General features: G+C 45.8%; 1 protein-coding gene across 1 annotated transcript in view; it reads right to left on the minus strand.

Annotated features, from left to right (window-relative positions):
- SPATA18 (spermatogenesis associated 18) overlaps window positions 1-22,900 on the minus strand; it is a 58,333-nt gene that overhangs the window by 14,384 nt on the left and 21,049 nt on the right. Inside the window, exons 2-8 of the mRNA XM_073645502.1 lie at window positions 20,784-20,889; window positions 18,791-18,897; window positions 10,721-10,839; window positions 10,296-10,391; window positions 7,859-7,987; window positions 5,886-6,141; window positions 1,402-1,560 (exon numbers count right to left, since the gene is read on the minus strand). Of these exons, the coding sequence (XP_073501603.1) occupies window positions 1,402-1,560; window positions 5,886-6,141; window positions 7,859-7,987; window positions 10,296-10,391; window positions 10,721-10,839; window positions 18,791-18,897; window positions 20,784-20,889 (972 nt within the window). The remainder of the gene's footprint in view (window positions 1-1,401; window positions 1,561-5,885; window positions 6,142-7,858; window positions 7,988-10,295; window positions 10,392-10,720; window positions 10,840-18,790; window positions 18,898-20,783; window positions 20,890-22,900) is intronic.

A 22,900-nucleotide genomic window follows, 5' to 3' on the forward strand; every position in this document is an offset into this window, starting at 1 on the left:
GCACGAGAGGCCAGAGAAAGGATAGAAGGGGGTCCTGTGCCATACTCCTGAACTGCCTGGGGGTTGACCGAGCTCCTCACCTGGTGGACGCAGCACGGCTTGGGCAGTCATTGCTGACAGAAGTGACTTGGATATCAACTGTGAGTAAAAGGCCTGAACTGTACCATTGGACTCTGTGTGATTTATGCTGCACCTGCACCATCACCCCCAGCATCCTCCTACACTGCCCTGAGGCTACACTCTTCCCGTGGGGAGTTATCCTATCCCTGTGCTGCACACCAACACCAGCCTCAGCGGTCTGCTTTGCAGCGGCGGTCATCCCTGACCGCAATCCACGGGTGGCGTAGTCGGACATTAATAGCTCTACAAATAGACTGCCACAGCATTTGGTCTGACCACGCTGAGCCACGGGATCGGGTTGCCACTACTACCCCCATCATCGCACTGAAGCCCAGTTCCGGGTGCCCCACGGCCCAGGGGGTGAGTCAAGTGCATCATTTTTTTCTTTGTTGTTAATTATCTTAATCAGGTGTATCTAAGTTTTAAATATTCTATACACTAATATGCTCAGTTGTGTTGGTCTTAATCTGTTTGAAAAAGGCCGAAACGTGTAACACGATTGTTTTCTGAAGAGTATGGAATAAAAATCTACAAATTCTGCAAACTTACAAGTGAGTGCCGGTCTTCTGCTATTTTATGTAAAAAAAAAAAAAAAAAAAAAGACACACGAGACACAAATGGCTGTAAATTGGATGCAGCAAGCTGATAAATAAAAAGATGTCTGAATGAGTCTTTACCTGGCCTTAATAACTCTAATTACACTATAAAAGAAATGGAACCAAAAATACAATGCTTCACTTTGCAGTGAATGAAAACTGACTTTATAGTGGGGCTTCTGACCTTCTGACAGAATAAGGTTGGATGCACATATCCATGTTTCACAGTCAGGAGACCGGCCTTGATTCTCCTGTACCAAACTTATCAGTTTCATCTATGCCCATCAAGTTTGGGTCAAGAGACCTGAGGTCCATCTGTGTATGGTGGTCAGTACTTGGACCACGAAACATGGATGTGTGAATCCGGCAAAGTGCTGAGTAAGTGAAGCCATTATCAACCAAGCAGTTGAAAAAAAGGTGGAAATCGGTGTGTAAAATGCACCACATTTAATGCTAGTGTGCAACAGTTTTTAGGAGTAAAGTTACCACCCAGGAGGAAACCGAGCCCAACGTGTGCCAGATCTATCAAACACACCACGGTGATAGATTGGGTGCATCTTCTCACGGTCTCCTCTATGAATATTACACGGCAATAGTAAATCTGCCCCAATGTTTAATCAGTCAGAACTAGACATTTTTTGGGCATATCTCCAGTGTCTTAATATTATTAAAAGGAAAGTCATACATTAACACTGGACTGCACATCGTAGAGATCCAGATTGCGGACAATGTAGTCGATCACAGCATCCTCCAGGGATTCTGGTCCCATGTGAGAAGGAGACAACGACTTTCGTACTCTTAGCTTGAATTGTCTGAACGCCATCTTGGCAGCATGGAAGGATTCCTGTATGCAACAGATATAAAAGAAATGTTGTATAATAAAAAGGTTACATTTTTTGTCATAGCATTAAAGGTATGTGCACAGATTAGATGGTTTTCAGTGACGCAGCCCAAATGTGAGTGATCGTGCAGGCAGAACCTCAGTGCCCTGCGATTACAGTGTTACTAAAAGGCTGTGTGCCCACGATGCATTTTTGGTGCGTTTTTTGGTGCGTATTTGCAGCGCGTTAGGCTATGTGCCCACGTTGAGGAAATGAAGCGGAAAATTTGCGCTTCATTTCCGCATGTCCTTTCCCGGAAAAACGCATGTGGAATTTCGCAAGCGTTTATCGCGCGTTTTCCACATGCGGAATTGCCTTGCGTTTTTTATTGCATTGAAAAGGCAATTCCGCATGCGGAAACGTAAAATTAATTGACATGCTGCGGATTTTTGTGCGCATCAAAAACGCTGCGGAAAAATCCGCATCATGGGCATAGAACTTGCGGATTCGCATTGGGGACCATGGGGTGCGGATTAACAAGCGTTTTACAAGCGGAAATTCCGCATCAAATACGCTTGTGAAACGCTACATGGGCACATACCCTAAACGCTCCAGAAACGCATTGCATACCTTATCCCATGACTTCCTATGACATTCTGCAAGTTCTGTGCACATGGTCCGTATTTTTTCTGCGCAGATTTTACTCGCAGAAAAAATACGGACATGACCAATTCTTGTGCGATTCTGCTTCTTATGTATTTGCCTATACAATGCATTGGAAAAACGCATGGCAAATACGCATGAAAAAACGCGTCAAATACGCATCAAAAACGCATGGAAAAAGCACATGCGTTTTTCTGCCAAGGAGATGCAGAAATGCTCAGGAAAATTTCTGCATCGTGGGAACTAAGCCTAAATGTAATGATAATCAGTAGCCTCCAGCGCTTTGCATTTACAGTAGATGTCCCTAAGAGGTTAAATAAAGGAGAGAATGGGGCATTTACGTTGTGGAAATTTTACCCTTTCTGATGTCGGGCGTAATAATATGTACCTGTGCCTCAATGACCAGGTACGGATTATTACGCCCTGGCGATCGCGTCCGCACAGAGGCTGTGCGGGCCCGATCGCTGCCGGGTGTCAGCTGATTCTCACAGCTGACACCCGATACTATGTGGTCCCACACCGCTCCCGTAACATTAACCCCGGAAATTCTGTGATCGAAGTTGATCGCAGCATTTCTGGGGCAGGCAGCGGTAAGGGCGCCCCTCTTACCTTGTATCGGCGACCCTGTGCTGTGAGCATGGGGTCCCAATCGTTGCCATGGTGACCTGATGTCATCATGATGACATCCAGGTCACCAGGAAGTTAGGTAGATCGTGCTCAGTTCACGATCTACCTAACTTGTGTCTGCAGGGCTGACAGGCTGCATACATACCATAGAGATGCTGCTGCATTTCTATGCTATGCAAGCGATCAGCCTGCAAAAAATGAAAGTCCCATAGTAGGACAAAGTGTTAAAGTAAAAAAAGTGGAAAAAAATATAAATACATTTTTTTACAAAATATTTAAAAAACAAAAAAGAAAAACTAATCCTAAAAAAATAAAAATATATTGTACTCATAAATATTATGAAAAAAAACAACAACAAACCAATAAAAGTACACATATTTGGTATCGCCATGTCCTAAATGACCTGACCTATAAAACTGTCCCACTAGTTAATCCCTTTAGTGAACATGGTAAAAAATAAAAAACTAAGCAAAAAAACGATGCTTTATCATCATACTGCCAAACAAAAATTGGAATAAAACGCAATCAAAAAGACGAATGTAAATAAAAATGGCACCGCTGAAAACGTCATCTTGTCCCGCAAAAAACAAGCCGCCATGCAGCTCCAACGGCCGAAAAATAAAAAAGTTATAGCTCTCAGAAAAAAGTGATGCAAAGAAAAAAAATGATTGCTATAAAATAGTTTTTATTGTGTGAAAGCGCCGAATCATTAAAAAACTATATAAATGTAGTATCGCTGTAAACATACTGACCCGAAGAATAATGCTGCCTTATCAATTTTACCACACGCGGAACGGCATAAAAAAAAAACAATTCCTGAATTGTTGGTTTTTATTTATTCTGCCTCCCAAAAATCGGAATAGAAAGCGATGAAAAAATGTCACGTGCCTGAAAATGAGACCAAGAAAAACGTCAACTTGTCTGGCAAAAAACAAGTCCTTACATGACTCTGTCGGCCGAAATATGGAAAAATTATAGCTCTCAAAATATGGCGATGCAAAAACTAGTCTTTGCAAAAAAAGGGGTTTTAGTATGTGACAGCTGTAAGTAATAAAAACCCGATATAAATCTGGTATCGCTGTAATCGCACCGACCCAAAGAATAAAGTAGTCTAATCACTTATACAGCATGAGTAACAGCGTAAAAAATAAACGCTAAGGTTAAGGTTGTGCTAGGGTTGTGTTAGGGTTGGGATTTTTTCAAAAGTAAAGAAAAAAAAATGATGACGATATGGCGACTAGTGTTGAGCGCAAGTGCTCGCTACTTGAGTTTACACCGGGTATTTGGGTATGCACCGAGTATCGCGGGTACTCGAGTGACATGCTCGAGTCTCCGCCCCATATGTTTCGCGGCTGTTATACAGCCAAAAAAACACGCGGAGATTGCCTGCCATGCACGAGCGATCCCGCACGTTTTTTTTTGGGTGTCTAACAACCGTGAAACATGTGGGACGGGGACTCGAGCATGTCACTCGAGCACCCGCGATACTTGGTGCATACCCGAGTACCCAATGCAAATTCAAGTAGCGAGCACTTGCGCTCAAGACTAATGACAACTTATTCAATATGACCTAATGTTATCAAATTCTGTTTCGTACCCCCGGGTTCAAAATGTTCACTATACCCCGTGATAAAATATTTGAGGGGTCTAGTTTCCAAAATGGAGTCACTTGTGGGAGGTTTACACTGTTTAGGCGCATCAGGGGCTCTTCAAACGCAACATGGCGTCCTCTCTCGATTCAAGCCAATTTTGTGTTCAAAAATTCACAGTGCTCCTTCCCTTCCGTGCGCCCAAACAGTGGTTTCCCCCCACATATGGGGCATCGGCATGGTGCAATTTCTCCCGTTACCCTTATGAAAATGCAAAATTGGGGGCTGAAAAACATTTTTGTGGGAAAAATGTAAAAATTGTATTTTTACGTCTCAATGTTATAAACTTCTGTGAAGCACTTGGGGGTTTGAGGTGCTCACCACACATCTAAATAAGTTCCCTGAGGGGTCTAGTTTTCAAAATGGTGTCACTTGTGGGGGGTTTCCACTATTTAGGCACATCAGGGGCTCTCCAAACGCAACATGGCGTCCGCTAATTATTCAAGCAAATTTTACATTCAAAAAGTCAAATGGCGCTCCTTCCCTTCCAAGCCCTGCCGTGCGCCCAAACAGTGGTTTTCCCTCACATATGAGGTATCGATGTGCTCAGGAGAAATTGCACAATAAATTTTGGGGTACATTTTTTCCTGTTACCCCTGCGAAAATAAAAAAATTTGGGTCTAAATTAACATTTTTGTGAAAAAAGTTAAATGTTCATTTTTTTCTTCCACATTCCAAAAATTCCTGTGAAGCACCTGAAGGGTTAATGAACTTCTTGAATGTGGTTTTGAGCACCTTGAGGGGTGCAGTTTTTAGAATGGTGTCACTTTTGGGTATTTTCTGTCATAAAGACCCCTCAAAGTGACTTTAAATGTGATGTGGTCCTTAAAAGAAATGGTTTTGTATGTAAATTTTGTTGGAAAAATTAGAAATTGCTGGTCAACTTTTAAGCCTTCTAACTTCCTAACAGAAAAAAAATGTTGGTTCCAAAATTGTGCTCATGTAAAATAAAATGTGGAAAATGTTATTTATTAACTATTTTGTGTGACATATCTCTCTGATTTAAGGGCATGAAAATTCAAATTTATAAAATTGCTAAATTTTCACAAAATTTCAGATTTTTTTCACAAATAACACACGTCATATTGAAGAAATTTTACCACAATCATGAAGAACAATATGTCATGAAAAAAACATTCTCAGAATCAGGGGGATCCGTTGAAGAGATCCAGAGTAATTACCTCATAAAGTGACAGTGGTCAGAATTGTAAAAATTGGCCTTCAGGGGTAAAGGAGTTATCCGTAGCATAAATTTATACTTAGTGGATTTTAAACCCGCTATGTCGGTCACGCTACATTGCAGATATTCTCTGCATACAGTGCTATTACTTAAGACATATTGGGGACATTGAAAGGTTCGCCATCGGTACCAATCAAGAATCCTGAATTATCACTAAAATGTCACTTACCACAGTCGCAATAAAAATGATCCTCTGCACCATCTCTAGGTCTTCAATGTAACGTCTCAGCAGGTTCTGAGCATCTAGACGGTCATTGGCATAGACGTCATTGAAGCGGGATATCAGCCGGCTGTGGCGAGAGGCATTGGTGAGTTGGGCAGCAGTGGGAGACTCGCTTCTGGTAAATGGACTGGTGGATCTGCTGGAGTGGCGAATAGGACTAGGAGAGTGCCGGATAGGACTAGGAGAGCGGCTTCTGGAAAGTCTGTAAGAAGGTATGCACACATAAATAATGAATATATGGCAACGTAGAGCAGTTCATTCATAAAAATGGCTGATAGATACCGTATTTCCTCTCAATCTAAGTGTCTGACATGAGAATTCTGTTTTCTGTATAGGATCATACATCTGATGACTAATTCTGATCGCCACTATGACTTTGTTATAGCTCTCAATCAATAGTTCACGTTGGCTGGTTAAAATATGTAGTTCAGTTCCACTTTTTTCGGGGACGTAACTTAAAGCTCCTGAATACTGTATTTTGATGTTAATGAGAACACTATTCGGTGTATTATTTGTGAAGCTAACTTCTAGTATGAGAACTTTCAAGGGAACGTGAAAGCTGATACATGCTACCCAATTCCCGGGCCGCATGTATCAGGCACCGGCTGTATGATCTCAGCCAGGTATGTGTGACTCTGAAATACTGCGGCGTTTTAGAGGAAAACTTACTTTAAAAGCTGCCGGGGACCAAGCTGCACAAGTAACTAGTCAGGCAGGCGGGTCCCCGGCTGCTTCTCCCCACCCGCTGCCAGTGACTGACAGGTCTTTCCCTGTACACACTAAAGGCTCTACTGTCGTCAAAGGGAGCGGGAGGGGAGAAGCTGCCGGGGACCAGCCTTTCTGATTAGTCCCCTGTGCAACTTTTAAAGTATTTTTTCTCTGAAATGGCATAGTGTTTCAGAGTCAAACAAATCTGTCTGAGATCATACAGCCAGTGCCTGATATATGCTCTTGTGGATCAGGCAGCAGGTATCAGCTGTCAGGTTCACTTTAAAAGTATGCTATGGAGTCCTCTTATGTGGATTTTGCTGGCTAAACCCCCCCTCCCCCCTTCACAAAAATACAATAAAAAAAATACACCCAAAAACTTTTGTTTTGGTGTACATGACAGCTGATACATGCTGCCCAATGCGTGGCACTGGCTATATAAGCACAGCCATGTACGTTTTACTCAGAAAAACAATGCGGCGTTTCAAAAATTAACATACTTTCATTAGCCGCAGGGGACCAGTCGGACAGGTGGGTCGCCGGCGGCTTATCCATGCCCGCTGCCTTGGATTGACAGGACTCTGCCTATGTGTCTATAGGCAGAGACCTGCAAGTCACTGTCAGTGGGCACGGAGAAGCCGCCAATGACCCACCTGTCTCACTAGTTGCCGCGCAGCTCGATCCCCGCTATTAAAAGTATGTGTTTCACTGAAACGCTACAGCGTTCCTTACATGGCTGAGATCATACAGCCAGTGCCTGATACGTGCGGCTCACAGATTGGACAGCATGTATCAGCTGACAGGTTCACTTTGATGCAATTTTTGTGAGTGGGACATTGTTTTAGTTGATTCATTAGCATTATTTTTATAGCAGAATTACTCCAAGTATTCACATAGTGCTTTTTTTTCCACATAAAAAATCAGCACTGTGCGTTATAGGCATGTTTTCCCATTGAAATCAACAGGGAGCTTATTCAAAGAGTATCTGAAAAAAAAATTTTGTTTGGATTTTGAAGCAGAATCCATGACATAGCGCTCGGTGTGAACCCACCATTATTTAGTACAGCATCTTTTTTTTCTAACAAGATAGTACTTTCACTAGTCAATTAAAACAGCCTCTTCCTAGCTTAGACAAATGGATGCCACTTGCTAGACACAATCGACTGCTGCCCTGTAAAAGGACGCTGAATGTCATACCCAATCCTGCTCACCTTCCATGCAGTATACTCTTCTCAGCTGATAGAATGGAGATCTCATCCTTCAGCAGACGTATTTGGCGCTGATAATCATCCTCTGATACTAGATTCCTCAGTTCTATTTTGTCGTGAGCCGTCCTTAAACTGGGATTATCCAAAAAAAAAACACATCTGTAATTTCTCATTATGAAAAAATGGAAAACATCAAAGGTGCCGATACAAAATAGACAAAACTCAGCTACACAAGCCAACTTGGGGGAGACAAGCCTCAGCCAGAGGGGTCTGGCAACAACCAATTTCCCCATTGCAATAAGTAAGTACACTTTGTCAATGGGGGGTTTGGGAGATAAAATTGTTATTTAATGTGTATGCCCAACTTTAACCCCTTCCTGACCTATGATAAAAAAATGTTATGGCCAGATGCTGGTTACAAGACCACAATGTACATTTTTCAGGTTGATCTCATGGGTACTGTCATATCAGTGGCAGAAAGTTGAAAGAGGCCCTAATGCAAAGTCCATTGGGGTAGCTGTCATTTTTACACCGAGAGACCTGATGTGACGCTCGCAGCCCTGCCCTGGGAAGATGGGGGGGGGTACTCGGAGCCGGGTCAGATGTCGAGGGGATGTAGCCGTGGCCTGGACCCGCTCCGTGTCCAGGGCCGTCACATTAAAAATAATGGGCTATCGATGTTGGTGAGGACGAGTGGTGGAATTGAGACTACGCCACCTGCGGTGTCTGGTGATGCGCCACCAGTGCTGCTAGCAGTCCTCTGAGGCTGGATGTTATGGCAGCTTGAGATGTTATGACTCCCCACAGGCGGAGCAGGGCCTCAAGGCAGGAGGATGGAAGGAGTAGTTATAGGAATACTCTGGTGCTGTGTGGTGCGGTGCAGAATAAAGAGTCCGGAGGCCTTAGGGGTAGTCTTCCAGGTCTTTTACTCACATTATTGTAACCAGCAGCAAGGCTTCTCCCTGCTCCTCACTGATTACTGCGATCACCAGAAACGAGGGCTCAGCGCGCCCAGGATATTCAGGCACTTCGGTCAGGACCCTCTGAGTGTTCCTAAACTGTCCCTTTTGACCTCTCCTGTCCACGTGCGTGCAAAGGCTGGGTCTCCCTCTGGACTATGCACAGATTTGGGGCACGGCGGCAATTGCTGTTCCATCCACTGTAGCCTACCGGGCTTCTCTGACAGAGACGTGAAGTGGCAAAGTCAGATGTCGGGGGCCGGTACCCCTCTTGCAGCAGGAATCCCTCTGGCTGGGCCAGAGTGGAGAGTACAGGTGGCGTACGCTGCTCCGTCCGTACTCCCGGGGATCCTTTTGCCTGTGGAGCTGTTTCACTATAGCTCCCGACCTTCTTGAGCAAGGGAACTTGACCGGGGTAGAGACACTGTTAACTCATACCCGCTCTTCGCGTCAAGGTCAGAGCACGAGGACCGTGCATCTACAACATGCTGCAGGCTCCAACACATGGCCGCTGCCAGCTGTGAAGATCACACTCCATCAGTAGGAACTAAGAATCGAGAATGGAACCAAGAACCCTGTGCTCAAGATGGCTGGCTATTATATAGCAAATTATGTGTGTACACTAAAACTGTGTTCTACCCTTCACCCACTACATGGTTCCCCTAAATTTTGGTTCCCCTCACTTGTGATCCTGCTGAGGCAGCACTATGGTGCATACTTGCCTCCCATAAGTCAAGAGTGTGTAGTGTTGAATGTAGATTAGGGTCCTGACCAGTGCACCTTCCTTACCTGGGTGAGGAGACACTACACCTGCTGACAGGCTGCAGTATCCCTCCTTGTAGCGACCGAACCCTCAGGGGCGCCACAGACCGAAATGAGAATAATGGAAGTTATGATAGCGGTGGAATAGTGTGGCTGAGTTTGTTTCCATAGCTCCAATTAATTTCTATGGGAGTTTTGGACACGCCAGAGCCCAAATACCGTTCTTACTTTCTCAGGCATAGACGGCTGCAATGAAAATTACCCTTTAGATTTAGATCACTTTTTACTTATGCCCTACTCCCATGCTTGGGTGTCAGTGGTCCCTGCTCCGGTTGACCCCACCTGTCCACTTAATGCATAGCTGGCTACCAACTTCGGTGGGAGTTTTGCAAGCTACACCTGTGAAGATGAACTGATCGCATGTCTGCCCTTTTCAAGAAGAGTTTATCATGGTAAGGGCACGATCAGAAGGGTGTATAAATCGAAATGACGTCAGAAAGCAGGGTACAGACTGGTCGACGGCTCTGATCAGGAGAGCTACCGGCCAGTCCGTGTACTGTGTTCCAATCTCGGTCTGATTCATGCAGCTGTCTCGTTGCGCCCTTACACGACCCTTTTTGATCCAATAGTTTTAACTGAAAATAGACTCCACACACAGAAAATTAAAAGATTAAGCGGACCAATCATCAAAATATTGAAGTTTGGTAATTTCCCCTTACTCTGCTCTCAGCTGCAGTATCTCATCCTCAGTGGCTAGGAGGGTAGTTGCCGATTTGGTTTTCGTTTCCTCCAGTTCCATTTGAGCTTCAAGAAGGCTGTAAGTAAAGAAGAATAAATCTTCCTTGTCTCTGCATCTCATAGCAATATGTAATGAATGGTTCTCCATACCCATGAATGCTTTTTACAATCAGCGGACAATGGTATAAAATATCAAACTATGTAAAACGCCTGTTCTCTGCTTAGTGGGCTTCAGTGATGACATATGTGAGCGATGCAGTCACTGACTTGCAGTTACTGAAGTCACCGCTGCAGCTAGTGATTGGCTGCAGCTGTGTCATTATGCTGCTACGTGATTGTGAAAAGAGACTGGGAACCACGCAAGTGTCAGGTTATAAATAATAAAAAGACACAATTGTTAACTTACTCTTGTCTGACGGAGTTGAGTTCCACACGTGTAGATGCCAACTGCGATTCCAGCTTGTGCAGCTCTTTCTCCTGAGAGGATGACAATTCTCTCATCCGTTTGTCCCTTTCCAGAGAGTCCTGAAATTCAGTGTTATTTATACTTACTCTCCTAAGCACATTTCTCTATATTTAAATAATCTGTCTCTTAAAATTATTTTATACCATAAGGTACAGAGGTCTAAAATAACCTCGGCTAATGTAGACGGCATGAGCTGCGGAGGCCAGTGATTGTCTGCAGTGGTTACAATCAGTGGCGTACCGCCAATGGCGGCAGACCATGCGACTGCTATGGGGCCCGTGAGCTGGGGGGGGCCCTATAGCAGTCCTGGAGTGGACATACCGCCGCCGGTGCAGCTGCGTCGGGTCCCCACCATGCAACTGCACCAAGGGGCCCGCAAGGTGCAGCTGCTCCCTGCACGCGGCGGTCAGGGAGCGATCCCTGCAGCTCCGCTGCTGTCAGGAGGAGAATAGCAGCGGAGCTGGAGGGTTCGTCCTCTGCTTCCTCCCTGACCCAGGCGCGCGCAGCGTGATGACGTCATCATGCAGCGCACGCCTGGGTCAGGAAGAAAGCTGCCGGCAACTAGGAGAATGCTGCTGCAGGGGAGCGAGCTGATGTAAGTTGTTTTGTTTTTTTGTTTTTTTTTACTGAAATGCTGGGGAGGGGAGGTGGGGGGAGAGCAATGGTGGGATGGTGGGGCTGGGGAGAGGAATGATGGGGCTGGGAAGAGCAATAATGGGGCTGATGGGACTGGGGAGAGCTATGATGGGGCTGGGGATAGAAATATTGGGGCTGGGGAGAGGGCTGATGGTGCTGGGGAGAGGAATAATGGGGTTGATGGGGCTGGGGAGAGCAATAATGGGACTGATGGGGCAGGGGAGAAGAATAATGAGGTTGATGGGGCTGGGGAGAGCAAAAATGGGGCTGATGGGGCTGGGGAGAGGAATGATGTATCTTGGGATAGGAATAATGGGACTAATGGGGCTGGGAAGAGCAATAATGGGGCTGGGGAGAGGAATGATGGGACTGGGGAGAGGAATAATGGGGTTGATGGGGCTGGGGAGAGGAAAAATGGGATGGTGGGGCTAGGGAGTGCAATGATGGGGCTGGGAAGAGCAATAATGGGGCTGGGAAGAGCAATAATGGGGCTGGGAAGAGCAATAATGGGGCTGATGGGGCTGGGAGAGGAATAATTGAGCTGGGAAGAGCAATAATGTGGCTGATGGGACTGGGGAGAGCTATGATGGGGCTGGGGAGAGAAATATTGGGGCTGGGGAGAAAAATAATGGGGTTGATGGGGCTGGGGAGAGCAATAATGGGGCTGATGGGGCTGGAGAGAGGAATAATGAGGTTGATGGGGCTGGGGAGAGCAATAACGGGGCTGATGGGGCTGGGGAGAGGAATGATGGGGCTTGGGATAGGAATAATGGGACTAATGGGGCTGGGAAGAGCAATAATGGGGCTGGGTAGAGGAATGATGGGGTTGATGGGGCTGGGGAGAGTAATAATGGGATGGTGGGGCTAGGGAGTGCAATAATGGGGCTGGGAAGAGCAATAATGGGGCTGGGTAGAGGAATAATGGGGCTGGGAAGAGGAATAATGCGGTTGATGGGGCTGGTGAGAGGAATAATGGGATGGTTGGGCTAGTGAGAGCAATGATGGGGCTGGGAAGAGCAATAATGGGGCTGGGAAGAGCAATAATGGGGCTAATGGGGCTGGGAGAGGAATAATGGAGCTGGGAAGAGCAACAATGGGGCTGATGGGACTGGGGAGAGCTATGATGGGGCTGGGGAGAGAAATATTGGCGCTGGGGAGAGGGCTGATGGGGCTGGGGAGAGAAATAATGGGGTTGATGGGGCTGGGGAGAGCAATAATGGGGCTGATGGGGCTGGAGAGAGGAATAATGGGGTTGATGGGGCTGAGGAGAGCAATAATGGGACTGATGGGGCTGGGGAGAAGAATAATGAGGTTGATGGGGCTTGGGATAGGAATAATGGGACTAATGGGGCTGGGAAGAGCAATAATGGGGCTGGGGAGAGGAATGATGGGGTTGATGGGGCTGGGGAGAGGAATAATGGGATAGTGGGGCTAGGGAGTGCAATAATGGGGCTGGGAAGAGCAATAATGGGGCTGATGGGGCTGGGTAGAGGAATAATGGGGCTGGGAAGAGCAATAATGGGGCTGATGGGACTGGGGAGAGCTATGATGGGGCTGGGGAGAGAAATATTGGGGCTGGGGAGAGGAATAATGGGGTTGATGGGGCTGGGGAGAGCAATAATAGGGTTGATGGGGCTGGGGAGAGCAATAATGGGGCTGATGCGGCTGGGGAGAGGAATAATGGGGTTGATGGGGCTAGGGATAGGAATAATGGGGCTTGGGATAGGAATAATGGGGCTGGGAAGAGCAATAATGGGGCTGGGAAGAGCAATAATGGGGCTGGGAAGAGCAATAATGGGGTTGATGGGGCTGGTGAGAGGAATAATGGGATGGTGGGGCTAGTGAGAGCAATGATGGGGCTGGGAAGAGCAATAATGGGGCTGGGAAGAGCAATAATGGGGCTAATGGGGCTGGGAGAGGAATAATGGAGCTGGGAAGAGCAACAATGGGGCTGATGGGACTGGGGAGAGCTATGATGGGGCTGGGGAGAGAAATATTGGCGCTGGGGAGAGGGCTGATGGGGCTGGGGAGAGAAATAATGGGGTTGATGGGGCTGGGGAGAGCAATAATGGGGCTGATGGGGCTGGAGAGAGGAATAATGGGGTTGTTGGGGCTGAGGAGAGCAATAATGGGACTGATGGGGCTGGGGAGAAGAATAATGAGGTTGATGGGGCTTGGGATAGGAATAATGGGACTAATGGGGCTGGGAAGAGCAATAATGGGGCTGGGGAGAGGAATGATGGGGTTGATGGGGCTGGGGAGAGGAATAATGGGATAGTGGGGCTAGGGAGTGCAATAATGGGGCTGGGAAGAGCAATAATGGGGCTGATGGGGCTGGGTATAGGAATAATGGGGCTGGGAAGAGCAATAATGGGGCTGATGGGACTGGGGAGAGCTATGATGGGGCTGGGGAGAGAAATATTGGGGCTGGGGAGAGGAATAATGGGGTTGATGGGGCTGGGGAGAGCAATAATAGGGTTGATGGGGCTGGGGAGAGCAATAATGGGGCTGATGGGGCTGGGGAGAGCAATAATGGGGTTGATGGGGCTGGGGAGAGGAATGATGGGGCTTGGGATAGGAATAATGGGGCTGGGAAGAGCAATAATGGGGCTGGGAAGAGCAATAATGGGGTTGATGGGGCTGGTGAGAGGAATAATGGGATGGTGGGGCTAGTGAGAGCAATAATGGGGCTGGGAGAGGAATAATGGAGCTGGGAAGAGCAATAATGGGGCTGATGGGACTGGGGAGAGCTATGATGGGGCTGGGGAGAGAAATATTGGCGCTGGGGAGAGGGCTGATGGGGCTGGGGAGAGAAATAATGGGGTTGATGGGGCTGGGGAGAGCAATAATGGGGCTGATGGGGCTGGAGAGAGGAATAATGGGGTTGATGGGGCTGAGGAGAGCAATAATGGGACTGATGGGGCTGGGGAGAAGAATAATGAGGTTGATGGGGCTTGGGATAGGAATAATGGGACTAATGGGGCTGGGAAGAGCAATAATGGGGCTGGGGAGAGGAATGATGGGGTTGATGAGGCTGGGGAGAGGAATAATGGGATAGTGGGGCTAGGGAGTGCAATAATGGGGCTGGGAAGAGCAATAATGGGGCTGATGGGGCTGGGTATAGGAATAATGGGGCTGGGAAGAGCAATAATGGGGCTGATGGGACTGGGGAGAGCTATGATGGGGCTGGGGAGAGAAATATTGGGGCTGGGGAGAGGAATAATGGGGTTGATGGGGCTGGGGAGAGCAATAATAGGGTTGATGGGGCTGGGGAGAGCAATAATGGGGCTGATGGGGCTGGGGAGAGCAATAATGGGGTTGATGGGGCTGGGGAGAGGAATGATGGGGCTTGGGATAGGAATAATGGGGCTGGGAAGAGCAATAATGGGGCTGGGAAGAGCAATAATGGGGTTGATGGGGCTGGTGAGAGGAATAATGGGATGGTGGGGCTAGTGAGAGCAATAATGGGGCTGGGAGAGGAATAATGGAGCTGGGAAGAGCAATAATGGGGCTGATGGGACTGGGGAGAGCTATGATGGGGCTGGGGAGAGAAATATTGGCGCTGGGGAGAGGGCTGATGGGGCTGGGGAGAGAAATAATGGGGTTGATGGGGCTGGGGAGAGCAATAATGGGGCTGATGGGGCTGGAGAGAGGAATAATGGGGTTGATGGGGCTGAGGAGAGCAATAATGGGACTGATGGGGCTGGGGAGAAGAATAATGAGGTTGATGGGGCTTGGGATAGGAATAATGGGACTAATGGGGCTGGGAAGAGCAATAATGGGGCTGGGGAGAGGAATGATGGGGTTGATGAGGCTGGGGAGAGGAATAATGGGATAGTGGGGCTAGGGAGTGCAATAATGGGGCTGGGAAGAGCAATAATGGGGCTGATGGGGCTGGGTAGAGGAATAATGGGGCTGGGAAGAGCAATAATGGGGCTGATGGGACTGGGGAGAGCTATGATGGGGCTGGGGAGAGAAATATTGGGGCTGGGGAGAGGAATAATGGGGTTGATGGGGCTGGGGAGAGCAATAATAGGGTTGATGGGGCTGGGGAGAGCAATAATGGGGATGATGCGGCTGGGGAGATGAATAATGGGGTTGATGGGGCTGGGGAGAGGAATGATGGGGCTTGGGATAGGAATAATGGGGCTGGGAAGAGCAATAATGGGGCTGGGAAGAGCAATAATGGGGCTGGGAAGAGCAATAATGGGGTTGATGGGGCTGGTGAGAGGAATAATGGGATGGTGGGGCTAGTGAGAGCAATGATGGGGCTGGGAAGAGCAATAATGGGGCTGGGAAGAGCAATAATGGGGCTAATGGGGCTGGGGAGAGGAATGATGGGGCTGGGAAGAGCAATAATGGGGCTGATAGGGCTGGGGAGAGCAATGATGGGGATGGTGGGGAAGGGGAGAGCAATGATGTGTTGCTGGGAGAGAGCAATGATGGGGGTGCTGGGACAGAGCAATGATGGGGGTGCTGGGAGAAGCAATGATGGAGATGCTGGGACAGAGCAATGATGGGGGGCTGGGACAGAGCAATGATGGAGGTGCTGGGACAGAGCAATGATGGGAGTGCTAGGACAGAGCAATGATAGGGGCTGGGAGAGAGCAATGATGGGGATGGTGGGACAGAGCAATGATTCAGGTGCTGAGAGAGAGCAATGATGGGGGTGCTGGGAGAGAGAGCAATGATGGGGGTGCTGGGACAGAGCAACGACGGGGGTGCTGGGACAGGGCAATGACGGGGGTGCTGGGACAGAGCAATGACGGGGGTGCTGGGACAGAGCAATGACGGGGGTGCTGGGACAGAGCAATGACGGGGGTGCTGGGACAGAGCAATCATGGAGGTGGTGGGAGAGAGCAATGACGGGGGTGCTGGGAGAGAGCAATGATGAGGGGTTCTGGGAGAGAGCAAAGATGAGGGGTGCCACTTTGCTTGTACTGTGAAGCCTTGTATGTTTTCCGTGTGCACATAGCCTTACAGTTAATTGGGGAGAGTCACAGAGACTGAATAATTTATATTATTGGCCGGTGCAGATTATAGTTAATGGGGGGCACAGTGCTGCTTATCACTTTACATTTTGATTACTAAGTGGCTAATAGTATATTAATGGGGGGGTTACATATCTGTATTCGAGGACACAGAGCGGGGGAGACACATGTATGCATACAATATGTGACCTTGTTATTTTCTAGGCTGGAGATCATCGTGACAAGACGCGACGTGGCTGGGAGATGTCGACATGAAGGTCTGACCAGATGGAGAAGAAGCAGCACAAACCATCTCTGATCAGATGAGACGTCAGCGGTAAGTGCCTGGATGTAAATATTATTCTGTATCTGCACTGTGTGACTTGGAGTGATAATGTTATCTGTGAAATCCCTTAGGCTGCATTCTCACATTTGTGTGAAATGTCCGTGTGCTGCCAAATCTTTTTATCGGATGGTCCACGGACTCGTACAGTTTTATAGATCCATTCACACATCCATGAAAATCACGGATCCGAGAATGAGATCTAAGAGGGTCAAAGAATGTCCTGTTCTGATCCGATTTTGAGGATTAGAATAGGACATGCTCAATGAGTCTGTAAAACAGGGCAGCACACCGACACTGCACACAGATGCAGGAATGTAGCCTTATTATGTATAGCACAGTCCCTTAGTATATAGTGTACTCACTTATTATGTAGCGCCATCCTTAGTTATATAATTTCCTCTTTTATTATGTATAACACCCTCCCTTATTATGTACCATCATCTCTAGCGGCTCACAGTTCGGGGATCATACTGTGTTAGGGTCAGCATACTTGGCCCTGGGAGTTGAGGTGAGGCACAGTAGGGTCATCATACTGTGCATGTGGAGGAATTCACCATGGGGGTATCATACTGTGTTTGGGGGGTGCTTTTATTGGCATCACACTTTATGGGGCAATGAAAGAGAGATCTAGGACGTCAGCAGGAGGAAAAATACTATGTAAAGGATGGAAAGTTGTGAGATCTGATCTTTGGTGACCCCGACAATTTTAATTTTTTTTTTGGGGGGGGGGGGCCCAATTAGAGCTTCTGCTATGGGGTCTCATGATTCCTATGTACGCCCCTGGTTACAATTGTTTTAGAGATGACTTCACCTCTACAGAAGCTCAATAATGGCCATATCCATGACAGAGACTTAGCACTGGACCTCGGAAGGTTGATTAAAGGGGTTGATTAAACGAGAAAGTCACATAGAGTGACTGCAGAGTTGGGAATCCTCACAGCGCCCACAGTGTGCAAAACCAGGAGTGGGTGATAAATACAGAAGTGGTGACGAGTTTCTAGTATACTTTTCCTCCGATTGTTCCACTCCAGATTTTGGCTTACAAATACTGATGTAAAATACTGAACTTGGCCTAGTAGTTAAAGCTACTGAAGCACTTGGTTTATGTGTCCACATGAAAACTACTTAGGTCTTTTTTATTCATATTTTTGACTTACAAAAATCTCTGTGCTAATACACAAGTTTCTATAAAAATGTGTAATTAAAATGTTAAGTAATTGTAGTGGTTCCTCTATCATGGCAAGAACAGGATATTAAACCCAGAAGATAAGGATAAGACACAGCGCTTTCTAATAAAACACAAATGACTATTTCTGTGGATATATTGCACAGTAGTTAGCACTGTTGCTTTGTAGCACTGGGGTCCTGGATACAAATCCCCCCAAGAACAACATCTGCAAGGAATTTGCGTGGGTTTCCTCCTGGTTTTCCGGTGTCCTCCCACACTCCAAAGACATACTGATAGGGAATGTAGATTGTGAGCCCCAATGGGGACAGTGATGATGATGTCTGTAAAGTGCTGCAGAATATAGTGGTGCTATATAAGCAAACATAATAAAAAAAATTCCTTCTGAAATTTCTCCAAAATAGTTCTCAAAGCAGGAACAAAAAAATTTCAACCCATCTGACAATTCCAAGAACATCTGATTCATAAAGAAATCTGCAACTTTTATAATAAAATAGGGGAGAATTAGCAACAATTAACCTCCATAGTTTTTACAGCTGCAAACGATATGATTGATTATGGATAAATATGGCCATAGAATAGAATCAGTCTGATATGAGAATAAAATAAATAAATAGATTACAATTATTGGTGAATCAACTAAGACTTTATGTATACCTCCAATGGAAGACTGACAGTGTCATGGTTCGGCCTTTGATTACCATAGTGTATATTTAGAAGAAAAAAAAAGACCACATAGCATGGGTTTTTTTTTATGGGATATTTTACGGTATCCTATCCACCTGCATGTGTGTGTGCAGCAGACTACACATTCTTATGTGCTTGGAGCCGAATTAATTTATTCTGCACTTATGGTGATTTTGGTGATGTACCTGGAGCAGAGAGAAGCTGCTGTCTGCACATGAAGCGTTGGAGAAGCAGGTGCCCAGCCATGGCAGAAAGCGACTCTTAAGTGTTTCAACTCCGGCATACTGACCACCTTTCAGAGAGAAAAAAGTTAGATGTTTAGAAAACACGTTTAGATCTAAAAATTAATTAGAACTTCATTTGTATTGATTGGAAATGCAAAATCATGTGTGGTAAGTAGTTAGATGAGAATATGTAGTAAGGGCACATACAATAAAGGCTGTTTTGGCCTCTTTCAAAATGAGAGCAGTGAATGTACTTATGGGTTTCCCCCTCCAGTAAGTGGAATTTAGAGGGAAAGTATTAGTAGAAAATGACTAAACGCGTCTGTTTTCTGGAGAGGACTTTATGGCTTGAGCCAACATGATTGGATTACGTAAAGAAACACATAATTTATAAAACTGAAACCAAGGATAACACCAATAATAATACGTGATATAGACAGCTTACATCCTGCTCCCTCTCTGCACAGTGACCTCCGCATGTGCCACAGAGGGTGCCCACAAAACTGTCCTACAAAAGTCAATATATATTTTTTATAAATTTTAATGTCTAGGTAGTTGCTGTAAATAATACATGTGTGATCAAAAAATAATCTATTGTTTAAAGGGAATCTGTCACCAAGTTTTGCCACTAAATCCACGTGCAGTATAACAGAGACAGAGACTCTGATTCCAGCTGTGAGGAGTTGCCCACTTACTAAAGACTAAGACTTTTCCAGCATGGAGCACCGTTTCCGTCAATATTATTATTGTGTTTTATTAGAGATTTGCTGGCTGTGTTTTATTAATGTTCTGTTTGCTTGTCAGTTTATGTACACTAATTTTACTTGTAAATTGTCCAGCATTCCAGTAATCTCATCACTATGTCAGGAGCCTTAAATCATTGTCCAAACAGCGACTAGGCCCATTGTGTGAATGTTGATTGTAGACACAGTGGAGCAGTCACCAGAGGGGGTTTTACATGCAGTCTCAGATGAAGGCTTCTGGAATATTCTTCATTGTTTTAGCTAAAAGCAAATGCTTAAGTGGGAGGGTGTCATCACTTCTGACCTTTAAGGGGGTTGAGCCCAGAGAAAAGAGGAGACATGTTTAGTGGGAGTTGGTGGAAGGACGCCGAAGGGAGAGGACCGATGGCTGTGGACGTGGAGCCGATGGATGGCTTATGGAGTGTTGGAGATCAGTTACTGACTAAGCTGGATGAACGTGCTACAGTTGTGGATATGGTGTTTGAATTTAAACTTTCTTAAAGGACTGTTGCTACTGGATACCTGTGCTTCCATCGTTTTATCTGTTGCCTGGAGGATCGTGAACTGTGGCTATAGACTATACTGGCTGGAGATACGAAATCTGTGGACCAACCAAAATATGGGAGATAGTGAGTATGGCCTGATACAAAGTCAGTGGAACTAATGATCCCAGGTTGGGAACTTGAGGAGTGAGAGAACTGTATTTTTTCCATTTACCTGGACTTGTGGTATTACCATGGATGTATAATAAAATATTGTTGCATCGTTAACCTGCCTAGGTGATTACTTACAACCCAGAACCTAAGATCTTCACACCAGCTATGTCATTTTTATAAAATGTCTGTTTTATCAGGAGGAGATTATGACTAGAGGAATAATAAACCTGCTAAGGGATAGTGCACCATAATGATGAGCTCTGTATAAACCCGCCTCCATCACCGATTGGCAGCTTTCTGTGTACACTGTGCATAGGCAGAAAGCTGCCAATTTGTGGTGTGGGAGGGGTCATTTTTCACGACTGAGATGGAGAAAGGAGAGACAATTGTAATAATGGTGTGAGGCAGCTGCTGCAAAGGGGACCCATTCTCCTTTTCGCTCTAGGACCTATTGTGTATGCTATATGCCTCTGGTACACACGTGCACAGTGCATAGCTGTAAATTATAAAGGATGTGTCCATGTGATGAGAGCTTGCATCAATTTTGTGTCTTACCTTCTCTTGCTGTGAAATTAAGGATGGTGAACAGCTGTCCCTGGATTTTAGAGTTCAACTCAAGAAGCTCACAGCAAATGTTCAGATTTTGATCACAAGAATTAATCTGTGAATGCAAAAAAAACAAAAACAAAATATAATCATGAGGCACAAACACAATAGAGACGCTGCGGAACAAGCTGCAACATAAGAATGTAATGAGCTAGAAACTTCTAATATGTTGCATATATACTGATCCTCCAAAGGTGGGTCCTGAGCACGGAGCCTGAACAAGCAGATGCACAGCCCCATTACACCCGGTCCTGCATGAATACAGAGACATGGTGTACAGGTGAGGCCTCATCAGCCTCTACGGAAGCTCTATTACAGCTCTTCACAAAATGGACAAGTACAATGGAGAATAAGCCCTTATTCTAGCAGAATCAGGTGTTATTTTTTTACTACATCTGTCAGTCCAGCAATCATCTATTGGCTTCAAGTATGTGACAGATCAGGATTGTGCAGAGAACTTACATTTTCAGAATTTTAAAAAATGTCAGCATGTAAAGTTAAAATGAACTTCTTTATGTGTGAGCTATTGAATTATGCTGCAACATAGTCCACAAACACAGGGATATATCCGCTTGTGCTTTTCAGTTCTAAATCACGTTAGTATAAATACAGATGTAACACACTATGTTTAATGGATCATGACGAATAAAGAAGTTTATTTTGACATTAAATAAGTACTCCTGACAAAATTTGTATCCCCTAAACCTTTTTAAACATGTCAGTATAAGGGCAGGTGCAGGCGACCGTATTTTTGATCCAACAAAACATCGGATAGCACTCAGATTAATGTTAGTCTAAGGGGCCATGCACGTCGGAGGAAAAAAGTTGATTCATGCCTAAATGTAATCCCATATATCGCACTCGGCCATGAAAGTCAATGAGTCCGCGGAAACCATCAGACAGCACTCTGATGACATCTAAGTGCAGACAGATTTCCATGAACTGACAGAATGGAGAAGATGGAAAAAATTCTTCTCCATCTTCTCAACCGAGAAAATGAGATCACACTATGATCAAACTCAGATTAGAGTTTGATCAGAGTGTCATTTGCATAATCGTGACGATTCTCTCGGATGGGAGAATACACGGTCGTCTGCACCTGCCCTTATAGTGCGTGGTTGTATTAAAGATCGCGGTCTTCCATTTCAAGTATTGCTCCAGTCCTCTTTGAGTCACATGAGCGCTCCTCTTCTTTGCCAGTTCACACAGGGACTGCTGTGTGGGTCAGTGCTACTTCCATCAATGTATCTCGTCTCATAGACTCACATTGGTGGAAGCAGCACCACCCCACACAGCAGTCCCTGGGTGAACTGGCAAAGAAGAGGAGCGCTCATGTGACCCAGAAGCGGACCAAAGTGGTGCAAGGAACCGGGGAAGATGTCAATCAGTACATATTAATGCAAGTAGACTACATTACAGGCATATTTAAAAAAGGTTTAGGTGATAGCATTTTTGTACAGTATTTCGTTACGTACTGGCCTTTTACTAAATTCCGTCTACTAATTTTTTTCTACCGCAGTCAGACAGCCTCCATGTACTTATACAGCATTGTTCCATTTCACACCCAGTCCTCATGTGAACAGTGAACATCCCAATCTATTTGTTGTGAGTAGTGTTGAGCGATACCTTCCGATATCAGGAAATATCGTATCGGATTGGATCGGGCCGATACCCAAAAAGTATCGGATATCGCCGATTCCGATACCGGAAACCAATGCAAGTCAATGGGACACAAATATCGGAATGAAAATAAACCCTTTCTTTCCTTGTAGGTTAATTCTACATAAAGTAAAACAACTAAGAATAATGTAGAATGACATGAAAAGCCGGCAATTCATCAGCGGCATTCACTGGTACCCGACAATTTACAACAGAAAGAATAGAGCTTCACACATAGATTAGGTAGATAGAACCATGTCAGTCACATATATATGAAGTACAGTGACAGTGTTGCTTACTGTACTTGTCATTTAGTGTAAAGGATTTATTTAAAAAAATATTAGTGTTTTCATGCACCGTCTCTTTAAGAAAGCCGGCCGGCAATTCAGCAGCGGTACCCGACAATT

The sequence above is a fragment of the Phyllobates terribilis genome, unplaced genomic scaffold, assembly GCF_046119375.1.
Source record: "Phyllobates terribilis strain yellow unplaced genomic scaffold, ASM4611937v1 Scaffold_1__5_contigs__length_1240528914, whole genome shotgun sequence".
Lineage (NCBI taxonomy): Eukaryota > Metazoa > Chordata > Amphibia > Anura > Dendrobatidae > Phyllobates > Phyllobates terribilis.